A 20,954-nucleotide genomic window follows, 5' to 3' on the forward strand; every position below is an offset into this window, starting at 1 on the left:
ACTTAGGACATGCAGGTACATAATAAGAAAACATAAGGTAGAAAATACTCAACATATTCATAACAGAGACTAGATGAGTGGTGTGAGGTTCAGAGGCAGGAAGAATGGATTCTGTATAGAGATGAGGGAAGGAGGAATCACCTTTTATTCTGGTTCTTTCGCTTCTTCCTAACTTTTTTCCCCTTTTATTTCTTTCCCAATTTCACAAAAATTATCTACTTCACCATCCCTATTGAAATCTGATTTTCCTTTTCTGGCCTCTAGGTCTCCTGTTGTCAGTTTCATTTCCCACCTAAATTAGCAGGGAGTCAATTTCTGGCCCCTTACTTAATTAGTATTCTCCACCTCCACATTTCCACAGAACATTTATAAAAGAAGTTTTTCCTTTATCAAAGGAAGAATTGTAGTCCATTGATGATTAAAAAGGAGGTTATTTAATCACAGATTTTCTAGATATCAAAAACATAAATTTGAAAATGTTTAAATATTCACATGTTTGAGATAGTTTCCTTAGTTTCTGAGAGCTTTAATCTGAGTCTGAATTCTAAATAATCTTGTCTTGACATTGGAGGAGAGGAAGACATACTTTTAGAAGTTACTAATTAATCCTTTAAACCTAATGTAACCTGAATTTTCTAGTGGATTAAAACTAGATTTAGGTTGTACATACACAGCACTATCAATTTAATCAACAGGTTTTTACTTCTAAGATTTAGTCTTAACTTCAGAGTGGAAGAAGTTATCTACAATTTTATTAACACTATCCCTCTTCCTGAAAAAGCTTCTGTATTACAGGAAGATTAATATTCAATAATTTAACTTTTGTGTGTGCTATTGTGCTTAGTCGTGTCCAGCTCTTTGTAACCTCATGGACTGTAGCCCACCAGACTTCTCTGTCCCTGGAATTTTCCAGGCAAGAATACTAGACCAGGTTGTCATTTTCCTACTCCAGAGGATCTTCCCAACCCAGGGATCAAACCCAGGTCTCTTGCACCTCCTGCATTGGCAGGCAGATTCTTTACCACTGAGTCACCTGGAAGGCCCAGTGGGAATATTTTTTTCCCATGAGGATGTGTCCAGTCTTCATATCGTATACAACTGTAACATACTGTTAAGGTCATCTGATCCAATTATTTCATTTTAAAATGAGGAATGTGGGATTCATGAAGACTGAAATCTTGCAAAGTCGTCACTCAACTTGAGGCTTTCAACCTTGGCTGCATGTTTGAATCACCTGGGGATTCTTTTTAAAACATGTAGACACACCTAGCCTAAAAAATGTAGATACTTAAGTCCCACTGCTGCAGATGGGGTCTGGGACACTGGTATTTTTTTTTAACGCTCCCCAGATAATTCATATGGTACTACTCTGCACTGTGGCAACTCCCTTAGACGAGATGAAATTAGCTTCGGGGACTATTTCTTAATGACTGAAATGTACAAGGCAGAAAAGAGGACATGCCACTTGTCTGGGTAAGAGTTAAGAGGATGGGAAAATAAGTTAGATACTGGTACATGCCTGTGTGTGTGCTCAGTCACTTCAGCCGTGTCCGACTCTTTGCAACCCTATGGACTATGGCCAGCCAGGCTCCTCTGTCCATGGGATTCTCTAGACAAGAATACTGGAGTGGGTTGCCATGCCCTCTTCCAGGGGATCTTCCCCACCCAGGGATCAAACCCACGTCTCCTGCGTCTCTTGCATTGCAGGCGGATTCTTTACCCACTGAGCCACCTGGGACGCTCCTGGGAAGCATATTGCTGCCCACATGAGTGAGAACTGGTACCCAGAGAGCTAAATGGCCAAGGCAGTGCCTTTGGTAAGAGCCATTGGACGGATGCAAGATCAAAAATGGGACTTTTCAAGGAGACAGCCATAACTGGGTTGTTTCAAGGTTCTCAGACTTAGGAAAGCTCTGCCAATTTTTTGTAGGAATTCTCTATTCTCAATTCAACTTATAAATAAAAAATCAATATTTTATTACATATATAAAATTTGACATATATTTCCTATTCTTTGTCTTGCCCTTTTACTCTCTAAATGGTGACTGTTGACAAATAGACTTTGAGTATCAGGTAGATCATTTTTCCCTCTGTGAATAACACTTTTTGCAAGCTATTTCATAAATCTCAACCTATCCTATGATTATGAAGATAATTTTCTATGTTTTATTCCAAAAGCTTTATTGTTCTGTCCACATTTAGATCCAGACTCTACTTAGAATTGATTTGTGATTATGGTGTGAAGGAGGGAATAAAGATTCATGGTTTGCATAATTATGTCTGATTGATACAGCATGGTTTATTGAGAAGGCCATGCATTTCAACTGCATAATAATTTTTCCTGTTATAAGTCAAATAATCACATATGTGTGGGTCTGGACTCTTTATTCTCTTCCATTGTTCTATTAGACCATCTTTGCCTTTTTTCTTTCTTTTTCTTACTTTATTGTAAGTAAAAAAAAAAAAGTCCTGGTCCTCCAGTTCAGTGTTAAGAAATGGTGCTAGAAGATGTCCTTGTCTCATTCTTTATCACTAGGGGAAAACCTTTCAGTAAGTCACCCTAAAATATGATGTTCATTCTAGATAATTTTCATCAGAATATGGTTTTGTTTTTCACAAGTTGGTATTCAATCTTATTGAATGATTTCCTGGTATCTATTCAGATGGCCATATGATTTCTGAATCTTCCATATGTAAAAATGATCTTTCCAGCATCTTGCCCATGTAAAGATAGAGCAGCTAACACTATGTTGTGATATGTGCAGGAAAAATTTAGAATATGTCAGGTTTATCTCCATTTTAGATATGTATCTAAAATGTTCTTAAAATGTCAGTTCTGATTAAATAGATACCAAGATATATGTCTCAGTTTCATAGAGGCTTTGAACAGCTGAGTTCCAGTGTTAGGATTTCAGCTGAGATGTATATGATTGCTTTGTAGGGAAACAGGCTGCGCTGGATCCATTCACATTGCTAAACCTTCTGCCAAACTCAACGGACAAGTATTACACTTACAATGGCTCCCTGACATCGCCTCCCTGCACAGACACCGTTGACTGGATTATTTTTAAAGATACAGTTAGCATTTCTGAAAGCCAGGTAATCTTGGGAGTTCAAACAAATGGAGTAATTGAAGCAATTTAAAAAGAATTGTTTTCTACAGAATAGCTGTTTTAAAGCATTTGCTGATATGCCTTTGAAGCAAGTATGTTAAATTATAAGTTAAATTATCTTCTTTCCAGTTGGCTGTTTTCTGTGAAGTTCTTACAATGCAACAGTCTGGTTATGTCATGTTGATGGACTACTTACAAAATAATTTTCGAGAACAACAGTACAAGTTCTCCAGGCAGGTGTTTTCCTCATATACTGGAAAGGAAGAGATTCATGAAGCAGGTGTGTATTGAAATATAATTTTTCTGTAAGCCCTATTAAACTCAGTGTTGTAGGAGGTAATTGTGGTATCTTGGACAATATACGAGACTTTGATTTTTGGAAATATTTTGATTATAGCGTTGTAGCTTTAGGTAAGCTATTTAACTTCTGTGAATCTCAGTTGCCATATTTATAAAATGACAATTAAAAGTATCTGTCCTTGGGACTTCCCTGGTGGTCCAGTGGTTAAGATTCTTCCTTGCACCATGCCAGGGAGCAGCTACACCCAGGCACAACTAGAGAGTCCATGCCACAAGAAAAGGCCCCACGTGATGGGACAAAGAGCCAGCATACCATAGTAAGACCCAACACAGCCAAATAAATAATAAAATTGTGAATTATGTGCACACACTATAAAGAAAATCTGTTCCTCCTTCCATGAATAACACCATTTTGCAAGTAAGAAGCATTGAGATTCAGGAAGGAAAGTTTTTTCCTAAAACATACAGTAGTAGTGGCAAAGCCACCTACACACCTCCAAATTCACTTTATGGCATTTGCCTGTGTTAACAGTTATAAGAGGGGAAAGATTAAGGGTGAAGTGTTCAGAGCTTGGGAAGATTGCTTCTTGTTGGGATGATTTGGGAATCTCCGTGGGAGAAGCACATTTGACCTGAGTCTTGACGTGTGCTGGAGTTTTAAAGAAGTACTCATCTGTGTGTTGGCAGCTCCCAGAGAGGCTAGTGCCTAGTAAGGACAGAAACCCAAGGCACTGAGTTATTAATGAATAAAAAGTGAGTCCTTTCCCCAGTTTCCTTCTTTGAAAGAAAAGAAGTTTGTCCTTGTCAAGCCCAGGCGATGGAGAGGAGGCAGAGGGAAAGCCTGTGGAGTGCCCTCTGGGTCTTTTGAAGCTGACACAGGAGTCAGAAGCCTTTGAAAGTGTCCAGAGGACACAGTCGTTGCACCTACTGACTTGTTCTTTTCAGTTCACTGTGAGGGTGCGCTGGTTCATGAAAGAAAGAGTTGAAGTGGCCTCTGCTTTGGGGACTGAAAACCTTTCCAAGAACATGGTCTTCTTTGATCCCAGCCCCGTAATGAATTTTTGGCTGTGTATAATATTAATTCAATAATTGCCTGCTTTTGAAGATCAGGCATTAAAACAGCATGTTTCTGTTGTTTCCAAGTAATATTTATGAGAATTGTTTATCCTTTAACAACAACAAAACAAAGTACAACAGTGATGAATTGCTGTGTTTACTGTGACATTGTTTCCAATTAAATTGCTCCAAAGTGAGGAAATTTAATTATATTTCTACCAACAATACTAAATACTAAAACTTCCTGTCTGGTAAATAATACACAATTGATTAAAAAAAAATAGATCTAACCATCTCCTTTTCTAAAATACAAATGACCAGATAGCAAAATATATACAATGTTTTGGCCATGTATTAGTGATACTATATTAGTTGTACTAGATATTAGTTATATTGTATTGAAACTCTTCAGTGGCTCCCGGGCTTTCCAGGTGGCTCAGTGGTACAGAATCTGCCTGCCCCAGTGCAAGAGAATCAAAAGACATGGGTTTGATCCCTGGGTTGGAAAGATTCCCTGAAGGAGGAAATGCAACCCACTCCAGTATTCTTGCTTAAAAAATTCCGTGGACAGAGTAGCCTGGAGAGCTACAGTCCATGGGGTCACAAAGAGTCGGACACGACTGAGTGATTGACCAAGCACAGCACACAGAAGCGGCTCCCACTGGGTTTAGAATAAAATCCAAATTTTCACTGCGTGGTAGGTCCTGTCTAGTACTTACTGGCCTCAGTGCTCACTCTTCCCCGGCCAACTTCCTTCCTTTGTCCTGAACTCACTGAGGTCCCTGAAGAGGCCAGACCACGCTCTCCCAGGTTGCACCTAGACACGCTTTTTCCTTCCCATGGCGTGTTCTTCCCTGCAGTCTTCCTTTGTCGCCTCCTCCTCGTCCTCAAGACTCATGTACGTAACCAGTTGCCTCCACCAAGGAGCCGTGTCTGACCCTCCACCCAGCCCTACCAAGCCTGGCTCTGGCCCAAGAAAGGACTGTGCGTTTATGGAAGTGCTGGGCCCATAGGGTACCAGAACATGATGCCCTTCTGGAGTGCACAGTTCGCCAGGAGCTCCTCCACTCCATCATCCAGACTTCCTAGCAGGTGCCGTGGTATGATGTTGTCTGTTTACATGTCTGTCCCCACCACCACACTCTGAGCTCTGAAGGAAGTAACTAAGTCTTTTATCACTTTGCCTCCATTGCTGGGCAAAAGTGAAGCTCTCATGCATAAGATATTCACAAAATGAAGGAATTGATTTGTGTATAAGAAAAGTATGGCAGGATATAGCTTGATGGGTGCTTCTTGCATCATTTAATGTGTAAACCCATATGAATGGATATAATGTAGAATATTCGTTTTTCCTTTTATTTGAATGTTTAAAAAAATTTTTGGCCATGCCACATGGTATGTAGGGTCTTATTTCCCTGACCAGGGATCAAACCCGCATCTGCTTCCCTGGAAAGCTCAGAGTCTTAACCACTGGACCACCAGGGAAGTCCCCGTTTTCACAGTTAAGTGATTATGGCTAAAAGGAATCATAACAAAAGCAGTAATGGCTAACATATATCACATGAACCAGTGTGTTCAACCAGGCATTGGGCTTGTTTTCCTCATTTTATAGTTTGGGAAGCTGATATTAACTGGTTCACCCAAGTTCACAGAACTGTAAAAGGTTGGAGTCAGTATTTGTGCCCTGGTCTTCCTGATTCTGAAGACTTCCAAAGCTCTCTCCACTATGCTTTTTATTTATAAGGGAGCATAATTTATCCTTGCATAGTTTTATAATAAAAACTGATGACTTTAATAACATAAAACGTAAAAAACTTACTATTGGCTTTTTTCAAAAACTAGAACGATAGTTGAATTCTTGCATTTTCTATCATGAGTATTTGTATTCAACAAGTACTTATTTTCCGTGTGCATGTTCCTATGAGTTTTTTCTCTTAATGATACAGTATTGCCCTTTTACTTTCTTAAACTGAATTTAAAAATAAGAATTAAGGGTTGCATTTATATTCAGGATTTAATCTTTATTAAATTTAATCCGAGAGTATGTTTTTATTACATGAACATTGTAAAAAAGGAAAAAATAGATAAGCACACAGGATAAAATAAAAATCCCCTATAATGTTATTACCCAGAGATAACTGCTATGAAAATTTTGGGGAATATCTTTCTAGCCTTTCTCTTAAGTTAAAAATATATTATTATGTCTCACAAAAATGAGGCTGTATCATACTTCTCTGTTTTTTGATTTTGCATTACTAAATGATATGTATATATATATGTATCATTAATACCATTCTTAATTTTGTGTATAGTATCGTCATAGCAACTTATTAAATTTGTCACCCAGCTTGGGTCTTTCAGATTATTCTTATTTATTTTGCTATTTTAAATATCTAATATCCTCATTTTGACCAAGAGAGAAGGTAAACATGTCATGAAAATTGTTAGAATCCTACTCTTGGTAAACGCATGGTAGAAAAATATATTTTGCAAAATACATTGCAAGTAATTGTAAAAGCCATGTGAGGTCTGCATATCCATGTAAACTTCTTGGGGGGAGAGATCAAGCCTTATTTGTTATTTTGCATTCATAGGAAAACTCAATAAACATTTGTGAGTTTTTGTGAATGAGTATTTTACCAGAACTCAGTCCTCTATTTTTGCATTTTTACATAGCATTGCTATTCATTAAAAGGCATGCATTTTTGTCATCATGGAATGGGCGCTGGCTTTTCTATGAATCACAGAATTTAGTAGAATCTTTTGATCTTGAAGGAATTTGTAAAAATTGTCTTTTGGTTAATGAGAAATATATGTCAGTAACCACACAAACATAACATGCGTGTAGAGGAGGTGATGTCCGCCTTGTCCCCTGCCTCCCAGGGGACAGTACCTCCCCGCTGCCCTCCCCTCCCACTGGCAAGACTCTCCCCCTAGAAGCCGGGGCCTCCGGAAGTACAGTGGGAAGGAGCTGTAAAGCCCAGTCAACTTTTGGTTTCAAAGCCCAGTGCAAATACTTAAGAGTTACATAAATATTGTCAAGTTATTTAGTTTTTTTAAGCCTCATTCTCTTCACTGATAAAATGAGTTTAAAATGCCCACATGGGGACTTCCCTGGCCATCCTGTGATTAAGACTTCATGCTTCCACTGCAGGGGGCAGGAGTGCAGTAGCTGGTCAAGGAGCTAAAGTCCCGCAGGCCACAAGACATGGCCAAAATACATAAATATTTTTAATTTTTTAAAATGGCCACCTTAGGGTTGTTGTGAGGTTTAAATAAGTTAAAGTTTGCAAGGCAGTCCACTCCCTGGAACATAATATACTCCAGATCCGTAGCTTCTATTAATACAGTGTGTGTGTGTGTATACTCTTGTATACTCCAGATCCATAGCTTCTATTAATACAGTGTGTGTGTGTATGTGTGTGTGTATACGCTTGTATACTCCAGATCCATAGCTTCTATTAATACAGTGTGTGTGTGTATGTGTGTGTGTGTGTATACTCTTGTATACTCCAGATCCATAGCTTCTATTAATACAGTGTGTGTGTGTTTGTGTATGTACTCTTATATGTGTGTGAAGCTGTATATTTGTATATAGAGATGGAGGGTAAGCTATCACAAGTATAGGGTGCTATCCAAGTTTTTCATGTTTAAGGCTTTTATTTGTTAAGTAGAATTATAAATGCACTTTAAATCTCATTTGCTAGCATTGTAACATACTTAATGCAAACTTTAAAAGAACTATAAAATATGAAATGATTTTCAAGGAAGGGTAGCATGAAAAGTGTGTCTTCATAGCTTAATGCTGTATTTGAGCTATGAGAAATTTTCTGTAATTTCCTGAGAAAATGTCACAATGAATTATGCATCAGGAGACCCACCTTCTCGAGAAGGTCAGTAGTTGTAAATAGCATTCACATGTGCATTAATTTTGTGCTCTAACTATATGGAGAAAAGTACAGGAAGATTATTTACTTCTTGGAAGATTATATGTTGTGAATTGAATGGTTGACAAAGTTACTGTGTATTCCTAGAGAAGACTGACTGATTGAGGTACAATTTGAAAGATTTTTTTTTTTTTTTGGTTACTTATCTAAAGGGAATGGCATGTAATCATTGAAAAGTACAAAGCAATAACAGATCATTTTTAGTTATTATTTTTAGCCTTTGTGGCAGTCTTTACATTAGTTTGGTTAACATCTACTACTCCCTGAAGGGAGATCAACCTTAATATTGATTGTCTTCTGAGTCTGTCACTCTTCCGGTTCTTCGCACAGTACTCATTAAATTACCTGTCTCGATAATTTTTAAAATGAGGCTCATAAACCGCAAGCAAGAAGGTGGTGGATTTACTAGTGTGCATTCATGGGAGTACTTTGCATGGGCTGTGTTCACCTGTACCAAACCTCAAGACAATGGGAAATACTGGGTAAAAACCTAGTGACATTTTCTCTGCCACTCCCCAAGAATCATCACCCGATCTTTTCACCTCCCTCTTCATTTTTATTCACGATCCGTGGAGCTAAGACTTCACCTTCTCCCCCAGGGCATGTGTCCCTTTCCCAAGGTGGGCGCATAGAGCAGCAGAGGCAGAAGGGAACTTCTGTCTCCCCTGGACCATTGCACCAGCTTTAGTGATGAGCTAATCACGAGACTTGTAACAGTGAGAGTTGTCACGTTCTCCTCCTTTGTGCTTTTCTTCACTTATTTCCTTTTCTTTTCCTACCTTTTTGTCTTGTTTCCTCGTGACACTCAGTGCCTTGCCTACTAATTTTATGGGACTTGCAAGGCATGGACATTCCTGTGTAGGAGGTGTTCGCTCTTCATATCCATTCATTTAAGTAATGAGACGGTGGAGGACTTTGTAAGCTATGTTTGTGAAGTTTTTACAATTTCTAGTGGGTAAAAACCTATACTTTTGAAAAGCACAACCTAATTTGGCTAAATGACAAAATTTTTTTTACAGTTTATTTTGCATTCCTCTGTAAATGGAATCTAGGATTAGGAAACTAAAAGCACCCATTACATTTAATGGCTTACTAAATTTAAGGGTGAGAGGCTATCCTAGAAATGAGTTTCCTGAAGGCAAAGAGGGTACCTCCTTTATTTGTATGTCCAAGAGTGCCTCGAGCCAAGCAGATGAGAAGTGAATGTTAAAAACAAGTTTTTAATTAAGAACCTCTCATTCTTTATATGTGAGGATCCTTTGCACTTGTGTCCAACTCTTTGAGGCCCCATGGACTGTAGCCCGCCAAACTCCTCTGTCCATTGAGTTTTCCAGGCAAGAACACTGGAGTGGGTTGTCATGCCCTCCTCCAGGAGATGGTCTGGACCCTGGGATTGAACCCACATCTCTTGTGTCTCCTGTATTGGCAGGCAGATTCTTTACTGCTAGTGCCATCTGGGTTGCACTTGTACTAAAGTATTGCCTGTATTCTGTGCGACTTGACAAGGACCCCAGCTTTGTCACAGCCTGGCTCATAGCCTCGAGCTTGCAGGAAGCAGATTCTGCTTGGTCACTGTTCCTTAAAGAATCAGTGACTATGATCCAGGTCACATGTAGCTCATAGAAAGGAATCAGGGCGTGTGATTCATTCCTAAGGAAGGAAATGGGACCTCAACATAGTTCTGGTAGGTAGGTTTATTTGCTAAGTTGTGTCTGACTCTTGTGACCCCATGGACTGTAGCCCACCAGACTCCTTTGTCCATGGGATTCTCCAGGCAAGAATATTGGAGTGGGTTGCCATTTCCTTCTCCACAACATAGTATTGAGCTCCCTATAATCAAGGAAATTATATTTTTGTTACTGTCTTATTATGTAGCTTGTAATTGATGTCAGTATATGTTGATCTGGAAAGCCCTTCTTGATTTTTCAATCCAGATAATATGCTTTGTAAACTGTATGTCCTTCTAATAAGATAAACTAATTTTAATATGAAGAACAAGGGAAGCGTGGAAAAATTAGTGAAAATTAATAACTTACTCTGTAGCCAGTTTTATGTCTGAAACATTACCCAGTTTTATGTCTGAACACCAAGTGGTAAATTAGCAGGATTGTTATTTAGGAGATCCTGTCCTAACTTAGAAGAGTAACCCGTTGGCAAGGTCATAGACTATATATAGAAGTATTAGTCTTTCTCTTGAATACATTCTAAAGTATTTTTTTCTATATATTCTGTATTTCAGCATCTAGAAGGTAAGCTTCAGCTGTAGCTTATAATGTGTTACTAAGCTATGATTATCAATAAACAGAAGGAGTGTTTAAAAATAAGCTTCTAATTACAATATACATTTGAACTATTAAATTACTAATAAGATTTTACAGATATATAAAGAAGAAAGTAAATGAATTAAAACCTGGTGGCAAAGAATTGTGAATTTCTTTTTACAGTCCTATTTTATATTAATGCTGATTCTTAGAATTTGAAGTACCTGCTGATTTCTAATACTAAGGCGAGATAAACACAGACACCTGATCCAAATTCCTTGCACTATTTAGGAAGCAGCCCTTTGTGTATTTTGAAGTCAGTAGTTTTATATTTTTCTCAGATTTTTATGTTTTGTGTGCATGCATAAAACTTTCATGCATTTTAAGATAGTTTCATCTTTGAGGAAAGGATAGTTCACTTTAAATCATTCTCACTCTATGCAAAGTGGGGTTGACTTTTGAACAAAATCTACAAATGATGTTGTCCAAAATCACTTTCAGCGTTTTAAAATCAGACATGAAGTTCATCAGAAGCAAGAGTAAGGCAATTTTGTGTCTCTAATGATAAGTGACCGCCTCACTTTTGAGATGATGTGATGGTCTTCTGCCATCTGGTGGACACTTGTAGAAGTGTCACTAGGTAGAGTTACGTTGATGCAGTCTAGACCTAAATAGGAATACATTTTCTTATTCTGAATTCATGTTTTTTGATAATGAAAGAATTGTTCTCTTATTTCCAAAGGAACACTGCACCCTATATCCTTGATAAACAAATAATATATAATTTTAACAGTGAAAAGTTCTGTCTCTAACTCATATAAAATTGTTCCTATATTGATTTAAAGCATACATGTGTATATGTCTTTATATTGCTCTGAATCATTCGTATACCACGTCTAGCATGGCATACATATTCTAAAATGTCTATTATTGAAGACTGTATATAAAATGTTTCCATTTATAAGGTCAGTTGTTAGTTTTGGGTGCCCTCCTGTGTTCATGGGGAAAACTACAGCCCAGTAAAGACAAAAAGGCTTTTTGGTCACATTCTCGTGGTGCTGTTTGCTTGTTTCCATTGAGTCCTAGAAATAGTTTTGGTAGTGGTGATGATTGGTTGACTTCAATCGACTGCGTGGTCTCGTGTGGTGACTTGGTAACTTCAGGTATACCTTTAAAGCAAAGCCTGGATTCTGTGAGCAGAATGATTACTATTTGACCTTGGAGACCTTTCTCTTCCTCTCTTCCCCAAATCTCTCCAGCCTGGAAGATATTATATTTAGTACTGTGCTTCATTAGCATGATATCATGAATTTTTTAATTTTTTTCTTCACAATTAGTTCAGATGATCACATTATGAATGTATTTCAGAAAGTATCAGAGTGCTGTTTCTGATGGGACTGCATTTTTGGCACAAGTCCCAGCACGGGCTTCAGTTCATTTTAAGAAGTTCCCAAACGAGTTTCAAAATATTTTTTCAGCTGAGACAGACATATCTATAATTCTCTGAAATTAATTGCTTAATCTATTTATGAGACCAAAGTGGGACTTTTTTGTCAGCAGTTCTAAAAATATTGAAATAATAGTTTCAGTTGTTCTCCTACGGTTTTCTGTGATAGGGAATTTTTAATTATTTCAAAGGTTTACAAACAAGACCATCTAAATTTAGTTTTGAAATTCTCCTCATATGAGCTAAGCATATTTGCCAGGTGCCAAATAAGAGTAATAAAAGCATAAACTTGAAGATATCCTTTGTTTATTTCTGAAAATAAATTTGTATTCCCCACACATTCAAGACAGTTTTCTATGCAACATAGAAATTTAAAAAAAAACCTCTGGTTCTTATGCTTATAATCTACTCGCAGAATAAAGATTGGCTTTCCAAGTGGCGCTAGTGGTAAAAAACCCGCCTGCCAATGCAGGAGTTGTAAGAGATGTGCGTTCAGTCCCTGGGTCGGGAAGATCCCCTGGAGAAGGGCGTGGCGACCCACTCCAGTATTCTTGCCTGGAGAATCCCATGGACAGAGGAGCCTGGCAGGCTGCAGTCACAGGGTCACAAGGAGTTGGACGTGACTTAGCACGCACACACAGAGGAGCAAAGACTTATTCAGAAGAGAAAAATATAAGAGAACATACAATTAATGCAATAATTGTGGTAAGACAAGACAGACAATTGAAAATGACAGATATCTAGCCAGCAGAGGTCAGAGTGTGCATAATAGAGGATACTGCACTTGGTAAAGACATTCTTTGAAGGTCAGACTTGAACAGAGGTAGGAGGTGTTGATTGAAAAAAATGCACAAGCCTCAAAGTTGAGAGTTATGGATTATTTGGTGGATATTCTGAGGACTTCAACCCTGGGAGACAGGACTCTCAGATCACACTGAGGGGCTGCTCTAAAGAAGCAAGGGGGGAGTCAGGATAAGTAGGAGTTTTTGCATCAAAGACCACATAGTAGGACCACCATTAGAGAAAAAAAGAAAATTCATTGTTAATTAGAGAAAATCAGAACTCTCAAGGAAGTTAGCACTTTCCTGTGTATGGGAAGGTTCAAGAGTCTGGTCTCAATGAAATCGCTCCTTGGGTATAGACCTCAGGCTACCCGGGACCGGTTTCTTGTCTTTTCTCATCCTGAGTTTCCTCAAGGTACACCATTAGGGAGGATCTAATGTGATGGCTTGATGGTTGTAACATCCTTTGTTTACTAGCAAGGCAGGCAATCTTTTTCCTTCACAGTGGGGAATGGAGAAGTATTTCAGATACAGGAAATGGCATGAACAAAAGAGCCACAGTGGGAAAGTGTAACTTTTCACCCTCTATTAAAATACAACAAAAATGTTCATAGAATGTGTTTCACTTGTTAAGATTCTAGAGGGTGACAGTTGTGTCAATAACTGTACTTTTTTTTTCCTCTGAAGTTTGTAGTTCAGAACCAGAAAATGTTCAAGCTGACCCAGAGAATTATACTAGCCTTCTTGTTACATGGGAGAGACCTCGAGTAGTTTATGATACCATGATCGAGAAGTTTGCCGTTCTGTACCAGCAGTTGGAGGGAGAAGACCAAACCAAGCATGAGTTTTTGACAGATGGCTATCAAGATTTGGTAACTATAAGATCAATTGTTTCATGTATTGATAGCATTGTAGTCATTGTAGTTTAATATCTAGGATAAGAACTAACAAATGATTGTATATTGTTGCCTTTGATGACTTTAGGCTTTGTATGAAGCTCTGTAGTGGGGAGATAGGGACATGGAAACTATATTTAATTATTCAGAATTTACAGTGATTAGTACTAGTGAAGTGAAAATGTAGTTGCTCAGTCATGTCTGACTTTTTGCGAATCCTTGGACTATAGCCTGCCAGACTGTCCATGGAATTCTCCAGGCAAGAATACTGGAGTGGGTAGCCATTCCCTTCTCCAGGGGATCTTCTCAACCCAAAGATCAAATGTACGTCTACTGCATTGCAGGCAGATTCTTTACCATCCAAGCCACCAGGCAAGCCCTAGATTCTTACTAATATTTTTAATTACATGGAGACTACAGTTTTGCCGATAATAACTTACAGAAGACTTAAAACTGGATATCATCTAGTATAGACTTTGTTTACAAAGAAAAGGACTCAAAGAACAGTCAAATACTTTGTACTCTCACAGTTGGATGTGAGAGTTGGACCATAAAGAAGGCTGAGTGCCAAAGAATTAAAGCTTCCGAATTGTGGTGCTGGAAAAAGCTCTTGAGAGCCTCTTGGACAGCAAGGAGATCAAACCTGTCAATCCTCAAGGAAACCAATCCTGAACATTCATTGGAAGGACTGATGCTGAAGCTGAAACTCCAATACTTTGGCCACCTAATGTGAAGAGCCAAATCATTGGAAAAGACCCTGATGCTGGGAAAGATTGAGGGCAGGAGGAGAAGGGGACAACAGAGGATGAGATGGTTGGATAGTATCACTGACTCAATGGACCTGAGTTTGAGCAAGCCCTAGGAGATAGTGAAGGATAGGGAAGCCTGGTGTGCTGCAGTCCATGGGGTCGCAGAGTCGGACACGACTTAGCGAGTGAACAACTTCCAGTTAGGGAAAGAATTGGGTCTAGAATATCAGTGCTCTGATACAGTTGCCTATTGTTTCCTCATCATACTGTATCAGCACAAGGGAAATAGAGTAGAAAATAGTGTAGAGGTCTTGAAAGTCCTTTTCTTTGATTCAGATTTCCAAGTAACAAATGTGAAGTCAATTGAGACAGAACTTTTGGGACACGAGGCAGGTAATCCTTAGGAAATGATGCATGTCTTCTTCCTCTCTACCCATGACAAGAATTAAAGAAAATGAAGTACAGATTCTGAGCATCTCAGTATTAACTTTTCCTTGGTAGTTGTGGTATAATTGAGAAAGTCCCGTCTGGTGTGGCTTAGGGAAGCCCCCAGTGCAGGTCCAAGACACTGAACTCTGAATACAGACAGCAGGAGACCTCAAGCCTTAGGAACCTGCATCTAGACGAAAACTGGTGTGGAATATCATATAAACCAAATGAGGAGATTTGTAACAACTTTTTAATTCAGATGTCTAGAACAGAGACACTGTGAATTGAGAAATTTGTAAGTGGAATTTATGAGAATATACTATTTTTCATTTCATGATGTGAAGAAGGTAATAATTCTATTACTGTGTGGTTTACATATTGTTAAGGAAAAGAAAAAAAATTAGTTTTTCACATTTTGCTTCTTATAAATGCTACATGTTTGTCTAAAACAGTAATCTATGCTTTGGCTACTCATTTATGAATTTCATGTTTGAATTAAAAAATGAAATTTTCTGAAACTAAATCTGATTTTTACGAGCAAAAATAAATAAATAAATAAAAGCATAGTTTACCAGTGTCTTCCTAATTCACAAATATCACAAGCTCAGCCTAACAACATTGTGTAAAATTTTTTCTCAGGTTAATAAAATACAATTTTTTTTATTGACAAATGAGAAAATGTTTTCTAAGAAGAGATGTCTAGTATATTAGCATGCCTCTGAGAATGACAGATTTGTATAGTTATTGCCATCTTTCTTTTAGGGTGCTATTCTTAATAATTTACTACCCAATATGAGTTATGTTCTTCAAATAGTAGCCATATGCACTAATGGCTTATATGGAAAATACAGTGACCAGCTGATTGTGGACATGCCTTCCGATGACCCTGGTAAGTGCCCCCTGATATGCCTTATTAAATAAAGGAGGCTAGTTTAATTTCTGAATGCATTGGTGCTTTCTCTCTGACTTTATATTCTTTGTCCAAAAGGCAAAGTGATTTCTTTTTTAGTCTGGATTATCAGGTAATTTTGTAAAGCACAGAGCTCATTTTTCATTTTCATTCAGCAGATATGGTATAACACAATAAGTAAATTTATTATTATTTTTTTAGTAAATTTATTCTTAATATTGAAGTTTTCTATTTGTAAAATAAGAACTGCCAAACCTATTGTAATATCTGTACTGGTTGTCAAATGAAAATAGCTAAGAAAATATAAAGACTTTGATTTTCAATAACGAAGAGTTTGTTTCATTTATGTTTATTTCCTCCTTCTTTCAGCCCCCAAAGTATTTTGTAGTAAGTATGTACATGATTCAAGGATCATGGGAGGTACTTTGAAATACCTATACAAAGCATCTCAGAAGTTTATCTTAGATATTTTCATCTATCTTTTATAAACTGGTGGTGAGGGGGATCTTTCTTCTTAGGTTTGCTGGTTTTATTCCATAAAAGCAAGCAAAAAAGTTGTTTCTGATTGTATTTTATTTGCATGCATCTTCTCTAAGTATTACAGGAAAATCTTTGATCTCAAAGCATATGCAATAATTGAAGGAAGTGCTGCCTATCATAATTGGACAATTTACAAATGTACAAAACTAAAGTCTTTCTTTTGTTAGTAGAAGCAATTTTAAGGTAATAAGTGGAATTATATAGTACATATATATGTATATACATATATACACACATACATATCATGCATATGCATTTTCATAAATGTATACAAACACACACATACATAAATGTAAATATTCTTTGGTCATCCCTATTATGAGGCTACTCTCTGAAATTTTCACAGGTTTTTAATAGCAGTTGTTACAACTGATATTAATTGGAGCATGTTTCACTTTTACATATAGAAGGAAAACTGATGTCTCTTGATTTTCCTTTGTGGTCTGTGTGCCATAGCAGGATTTTAATCTATTATAAGCGTGTTCATAACATCATAGTTGTTCTTAACTAGTTGAGTTTTTAAGTTAAAGAATTTGTCAGAACATTAGATGTTAGATTCTGGATCCTTCCAAGCTACAGGCCATAAAACTTGCCAAAGTATTTCCCAACTTAGAACATTTACAGCTAATGAATACTACTACTCTCATGATGGGCTTCCCTGGTAGCTCAGATGGTAAAGAATCCACCTGCAATGCAGAAGACCTGGGTTCAATCCCTGGGTTAGGAAGATCTGCTGGAGGAGGGCATGGTAACCCACCCTAGCTTTCTCGCCCGGGGAGTCCCCATGGACAGAACAGCCTGGTGGACTACAGTCCATGGGGTTGTGAAGAGTCAGACATGGCTGAGTGACTAAACACAGGACAGCACTCTCATAATGGCAATATCATTATTTAAAAATAATATTATGACCTGCCTCATGTAGCCATCTTTCCTACTGTTTTTGTTTAGCGTTATTTTGCAAAATCAGATTATTTTTAAATGGAATGTGAGCTCTAAGTGTTATTGAAAGGTGAATATCAGATTAACTGACCATGGTTTCAGCTGTATCATATGATGCTTTTCCATTGAATGTCATCCCTCACTGAAGTTCCACATATTGATCCATTCCAAAAATGACATCTTTAGCAATGCACCGTTGACTATGTTGGCCAATATCGCATGTGAATTGATTAAATATGATATATAAAAATCTCCTGTAGTCCTGTTGTGTATTTTAGGTGATGAATTATATTAAAACCATTCATTTAATTTTACTGTCTTGGTTTAATTATACCACTCTAATTTCTGAACATAGTACAGTTTCCCAGTCAAAAAAATAATTTTAGCTATTTATGTTGTGCATTTTCTAACTCTCCCTTAAGAAGGGAATGGCAGCCCACTCCAGTATTCTTGCCTGGAGAACTCCATGGACAGCAGAGCCTGGCAGGCTACAGTCCATGGGGTTGCAAAGAGTCTTACATAACTGAGCAACTAACACTTCTTACTCTAGCCACTATGCTAAAAGTTTAGACTTTTTAAAGTTTTTCTTTCTTATTTTTAAGAAAGAAGCTTATTGCATATGGAAAAATAGATCAAATACCTATTATCTATAGATGTAATTTCTGAGTGATCTTTTTTTTTCCCTTTATTTATTTATTTTTTCAGTGGGTTTTGTCATACATTGATATGAATCAGCCATAGATTTACACGTATTCCCCATCCTGATCCCCCCTCCCACCTCCCTCTCCACCCGATTCCTCTGGGTCTTCCCAGTGCACCAGGCCCGAGCACTTGTCTCATGCATCCCACCTGGGCTGGTGATCTGTTTCACCATAGATAATATACATGCTGTTCTTTTGAAATATCCCACCCTCACCTTCTCCCACAGAGTTCAAAAGTCTGTTCTGTACTTCTGTGTCTCTTTTTCTGTTTTGCATATAGGGTTGTCTTTACCATCTTTCTGAGTGATCCTTTTAGACTGAGTCTATATTGGCACAAAGGACAAAGTTTTTGTATCATTTGTAGCACTTTCACATTTGTACAAAATAGAAAGTATTATAACTTAATTTCTATTTATTCAAAGGATCGGGACACCATTGAACTAATGAGATGCTAGCTTGGACACATCACTTAATCTCCATGGATGTCTCAGTGCCTTAGAGCATTTTGTACATTAATATGTTTTAGTAAAAGGTGGCATTTGATTTGGTATTCTGGTATGATATTAATCTTAAAAATCAAGGGTTAAAACTTAGTTTATCCCTTAGTTATTCCAGAAAGTTCTTCATTGAACACCAATTTATGTAGAGTTTCAGCTCTTCCTATTTTTATAAGGAAAATATTGGTTCTCTCCAGAACTCATTCTTTCTGATCAGGAAGACTACAATGGCATTTCAGTCCATGTATTTTTAGTTCATTATTGAAATTATGTTATCTTAAATATTGTTTCTATAGTAAATACATAGCAGTAAAAATCTTGATAACAGTACTGTCTTGTGGTTCAGTGTGATGGTTCCTACAAGATTTGTAAACTTTACAATTTATGTGGCTAATATAGATGCAAGTGTCTTTTGAGTTTGCTGTTTATTTCATGGGTTTTACTAGTACCATTTCATCCTATTAGTCATGTTGTTTCATTACCTAGTGTTGTAATGTACCTTATTGACTTATTCTATTATTATTTTGGATAAGCTGTTTTCTAAAGACTGTACTATTTGTTGCTTCTGTTTAAAAGGAATGACAGAGGTCACGTATAATTGCCCTTATCCTTTCAGTCACAGATTTTAAATATTCTAATCAATATCTGTGAAGTAAAACTCAATCTTCCAAATTGTGCATTTAAAGTTGGCTAATTTGATTAATTTACTGCTTGTGCATTTTAATTACATTTGTTGTGTACAACAGCATCACCATAGTGTCCATTAGATATTATTATAAATTGCTATTTTAAAATAAATGCATAAACTCATGTTCAGAAAAGAATTTAAACCTTTTCAAGGTTAAACTAAAGTGGATATTCTTTTTAAAAACTTTTTTTTATTTGGTAGTAGCTATAATTATGCTTATTTCTATAATATAGATCTAATTATTATATAGTTAAAGACATTATTTAAGTACATGTCTTAGGGTCTTGATAATCATGTGTATTCAATTTAAATACATGGTGAATTAGATCAGTGCATTTTCTTGTTTTGTGTCCTTTTCATTTGTATAACAACTGTCTTTGTTAAATCACTATACATTGTCCTTGTTCAATCTGTACCATACTATACTACAGGTGCTGTTATATAATGATATTTTAAAAATCACCCTTTAAAAAGATTGCAGTTTACATTGCTTTTTGCCTTTTCGCACTGTGAAACTTGGCTTAAAACCTTTGAACAATTAAATAAGCCTTGCTTGCCTACCTACATCAGTGTTGCTTTTTTGTTTTGTGGAATGTTGAGTAACATGTGTGAGTAACATGCTCTTTAAAAAAATCTAACAAAACCAGAATGACCCATAGGTTTTATTCTGTTATCCCATAAATGTGAATTTTAAGTGTTCAATCAAAAAAATATATTGACAGTCTTCACTACTGGACAGTTTTCACAGGCTTCTTGGAGTTTGTTTTGATGAAGTGAGAAGATTCTGTAAACCCCAGTAGTGCCTGAGTCAGGCTGGTGACCACTAAAATGTTAGTTATTATTTGCAAGGAAGCAGCAGGCCAAAGAAGGACTTCCCAGGTGACTCAGTGGTAAAGAATCCACCTGCAATGGCAGGAGACAAGGATTCAGTCTCTGCGTCAGGAAGATCCCTTGGAGAAAGAAATGGAAACCCTCTCCAGTATTCTTGCCTGGAGAATTCCATGGATAGAGGAACCTGGTGGGCTACAGTCCATGAGGTCACAAAGAGTCAAATACGACTTAGCGAGTCAACAATAACAACAACAGGCCAGTGGGGACCCATCCTGAGACCTTCGTCAGTCAGCAGAGTTAGACCTTGAGTGCTATGAACTCTCAGACCCAAGAGTATGGCTCAGATTCTCCAGGGAGTTAGAAGCAATCTTTTAAAATTATTTTATTTCAGAATTGTTCTGAGGAGTCTCAGCAGAAGATTTCTGTGTTATTTTGGCAGGGCTGTTAAAGTAGTCCTGGATAACCCCAGTATTTCAGTCAATTCAAATGATCTGAGTCTAGTAGGAAATCACAATGAAGATCCTTCAAAGTGAGTTTCTACATACCAACATGAAGGCACCCACACCTAATTCACCCATGAGTGTGCCATGAAATAAAAAAAGATCAAAGGGTTTCTTGGACCTGTAGATTCTGCTCCTAAAGCCTGAGGGGGCCTAAGGGAACCTTCTTACTTTTTATTGCAGTAAACAGCAAAGCCATTTATAGTAGAACTCAGTGATCCCAGTACTCGTAGACAGTATGATTAAGTAGAATTATGTATTTTAGCTTAATGGGAATTATAATCTATATAGTTAAGTTATGCTCTGATTAAAGGATAACAATTAATGAAATGCAGTACACACAGAGTCCTGAAAGAAAAAATTTGTCC

General features: G+C 37.3%; 1 protein-coding gene across 4 annotated transcripts in view; it reads left to right on the forward strand.

Annotated features, from left to right (window-relative positions):
* Positions 1-20,954, forward strand: part of PTPRZ1 (protein tyrosine phosphatase receptor type Z1) — a 193,830-nt gene that overhangs the window by 114,266 nt on the left and 58,610 nt on the right. For all 4 annotated transcript variants that reach the window (XM_043871959.1, XM_043871960.1, XM_043871962.1 and 1 more), the window contains exons 7-10: positions 2,942-3,099; positions 3,243-3,393; positions 13,594-13,778; positions 15,743-15,869. In XM_043871959.1, coding sequence (XP_043727894.1) covers positions 2,942-3,099; positions 3,243-3,393; positions 13,594-13,778; positions 15,743-15,869 — 621 coding nt within the window. The remainder of the gene's footprint in view (positions 1-2,941; positions 3,100-3,242; positions 3,394-13,593; positions 13,779-15,742; positions 15,870-20,954) is intronic.

This window comes from Cervus elaphus, chromosome 18 (genome assembly GCF_910594005.1).
Source record: "Cervus elaphus chromosome 18, mCerEla1.1, whole genome shotgun sequence".
NCBI classification, from domain to species: domain Eukaryota; kingdom Metazoa; phylum Chordata; class Mammalia; order Artiodactyla; family Cervidae; genus Cervus; species Cervus elaphus.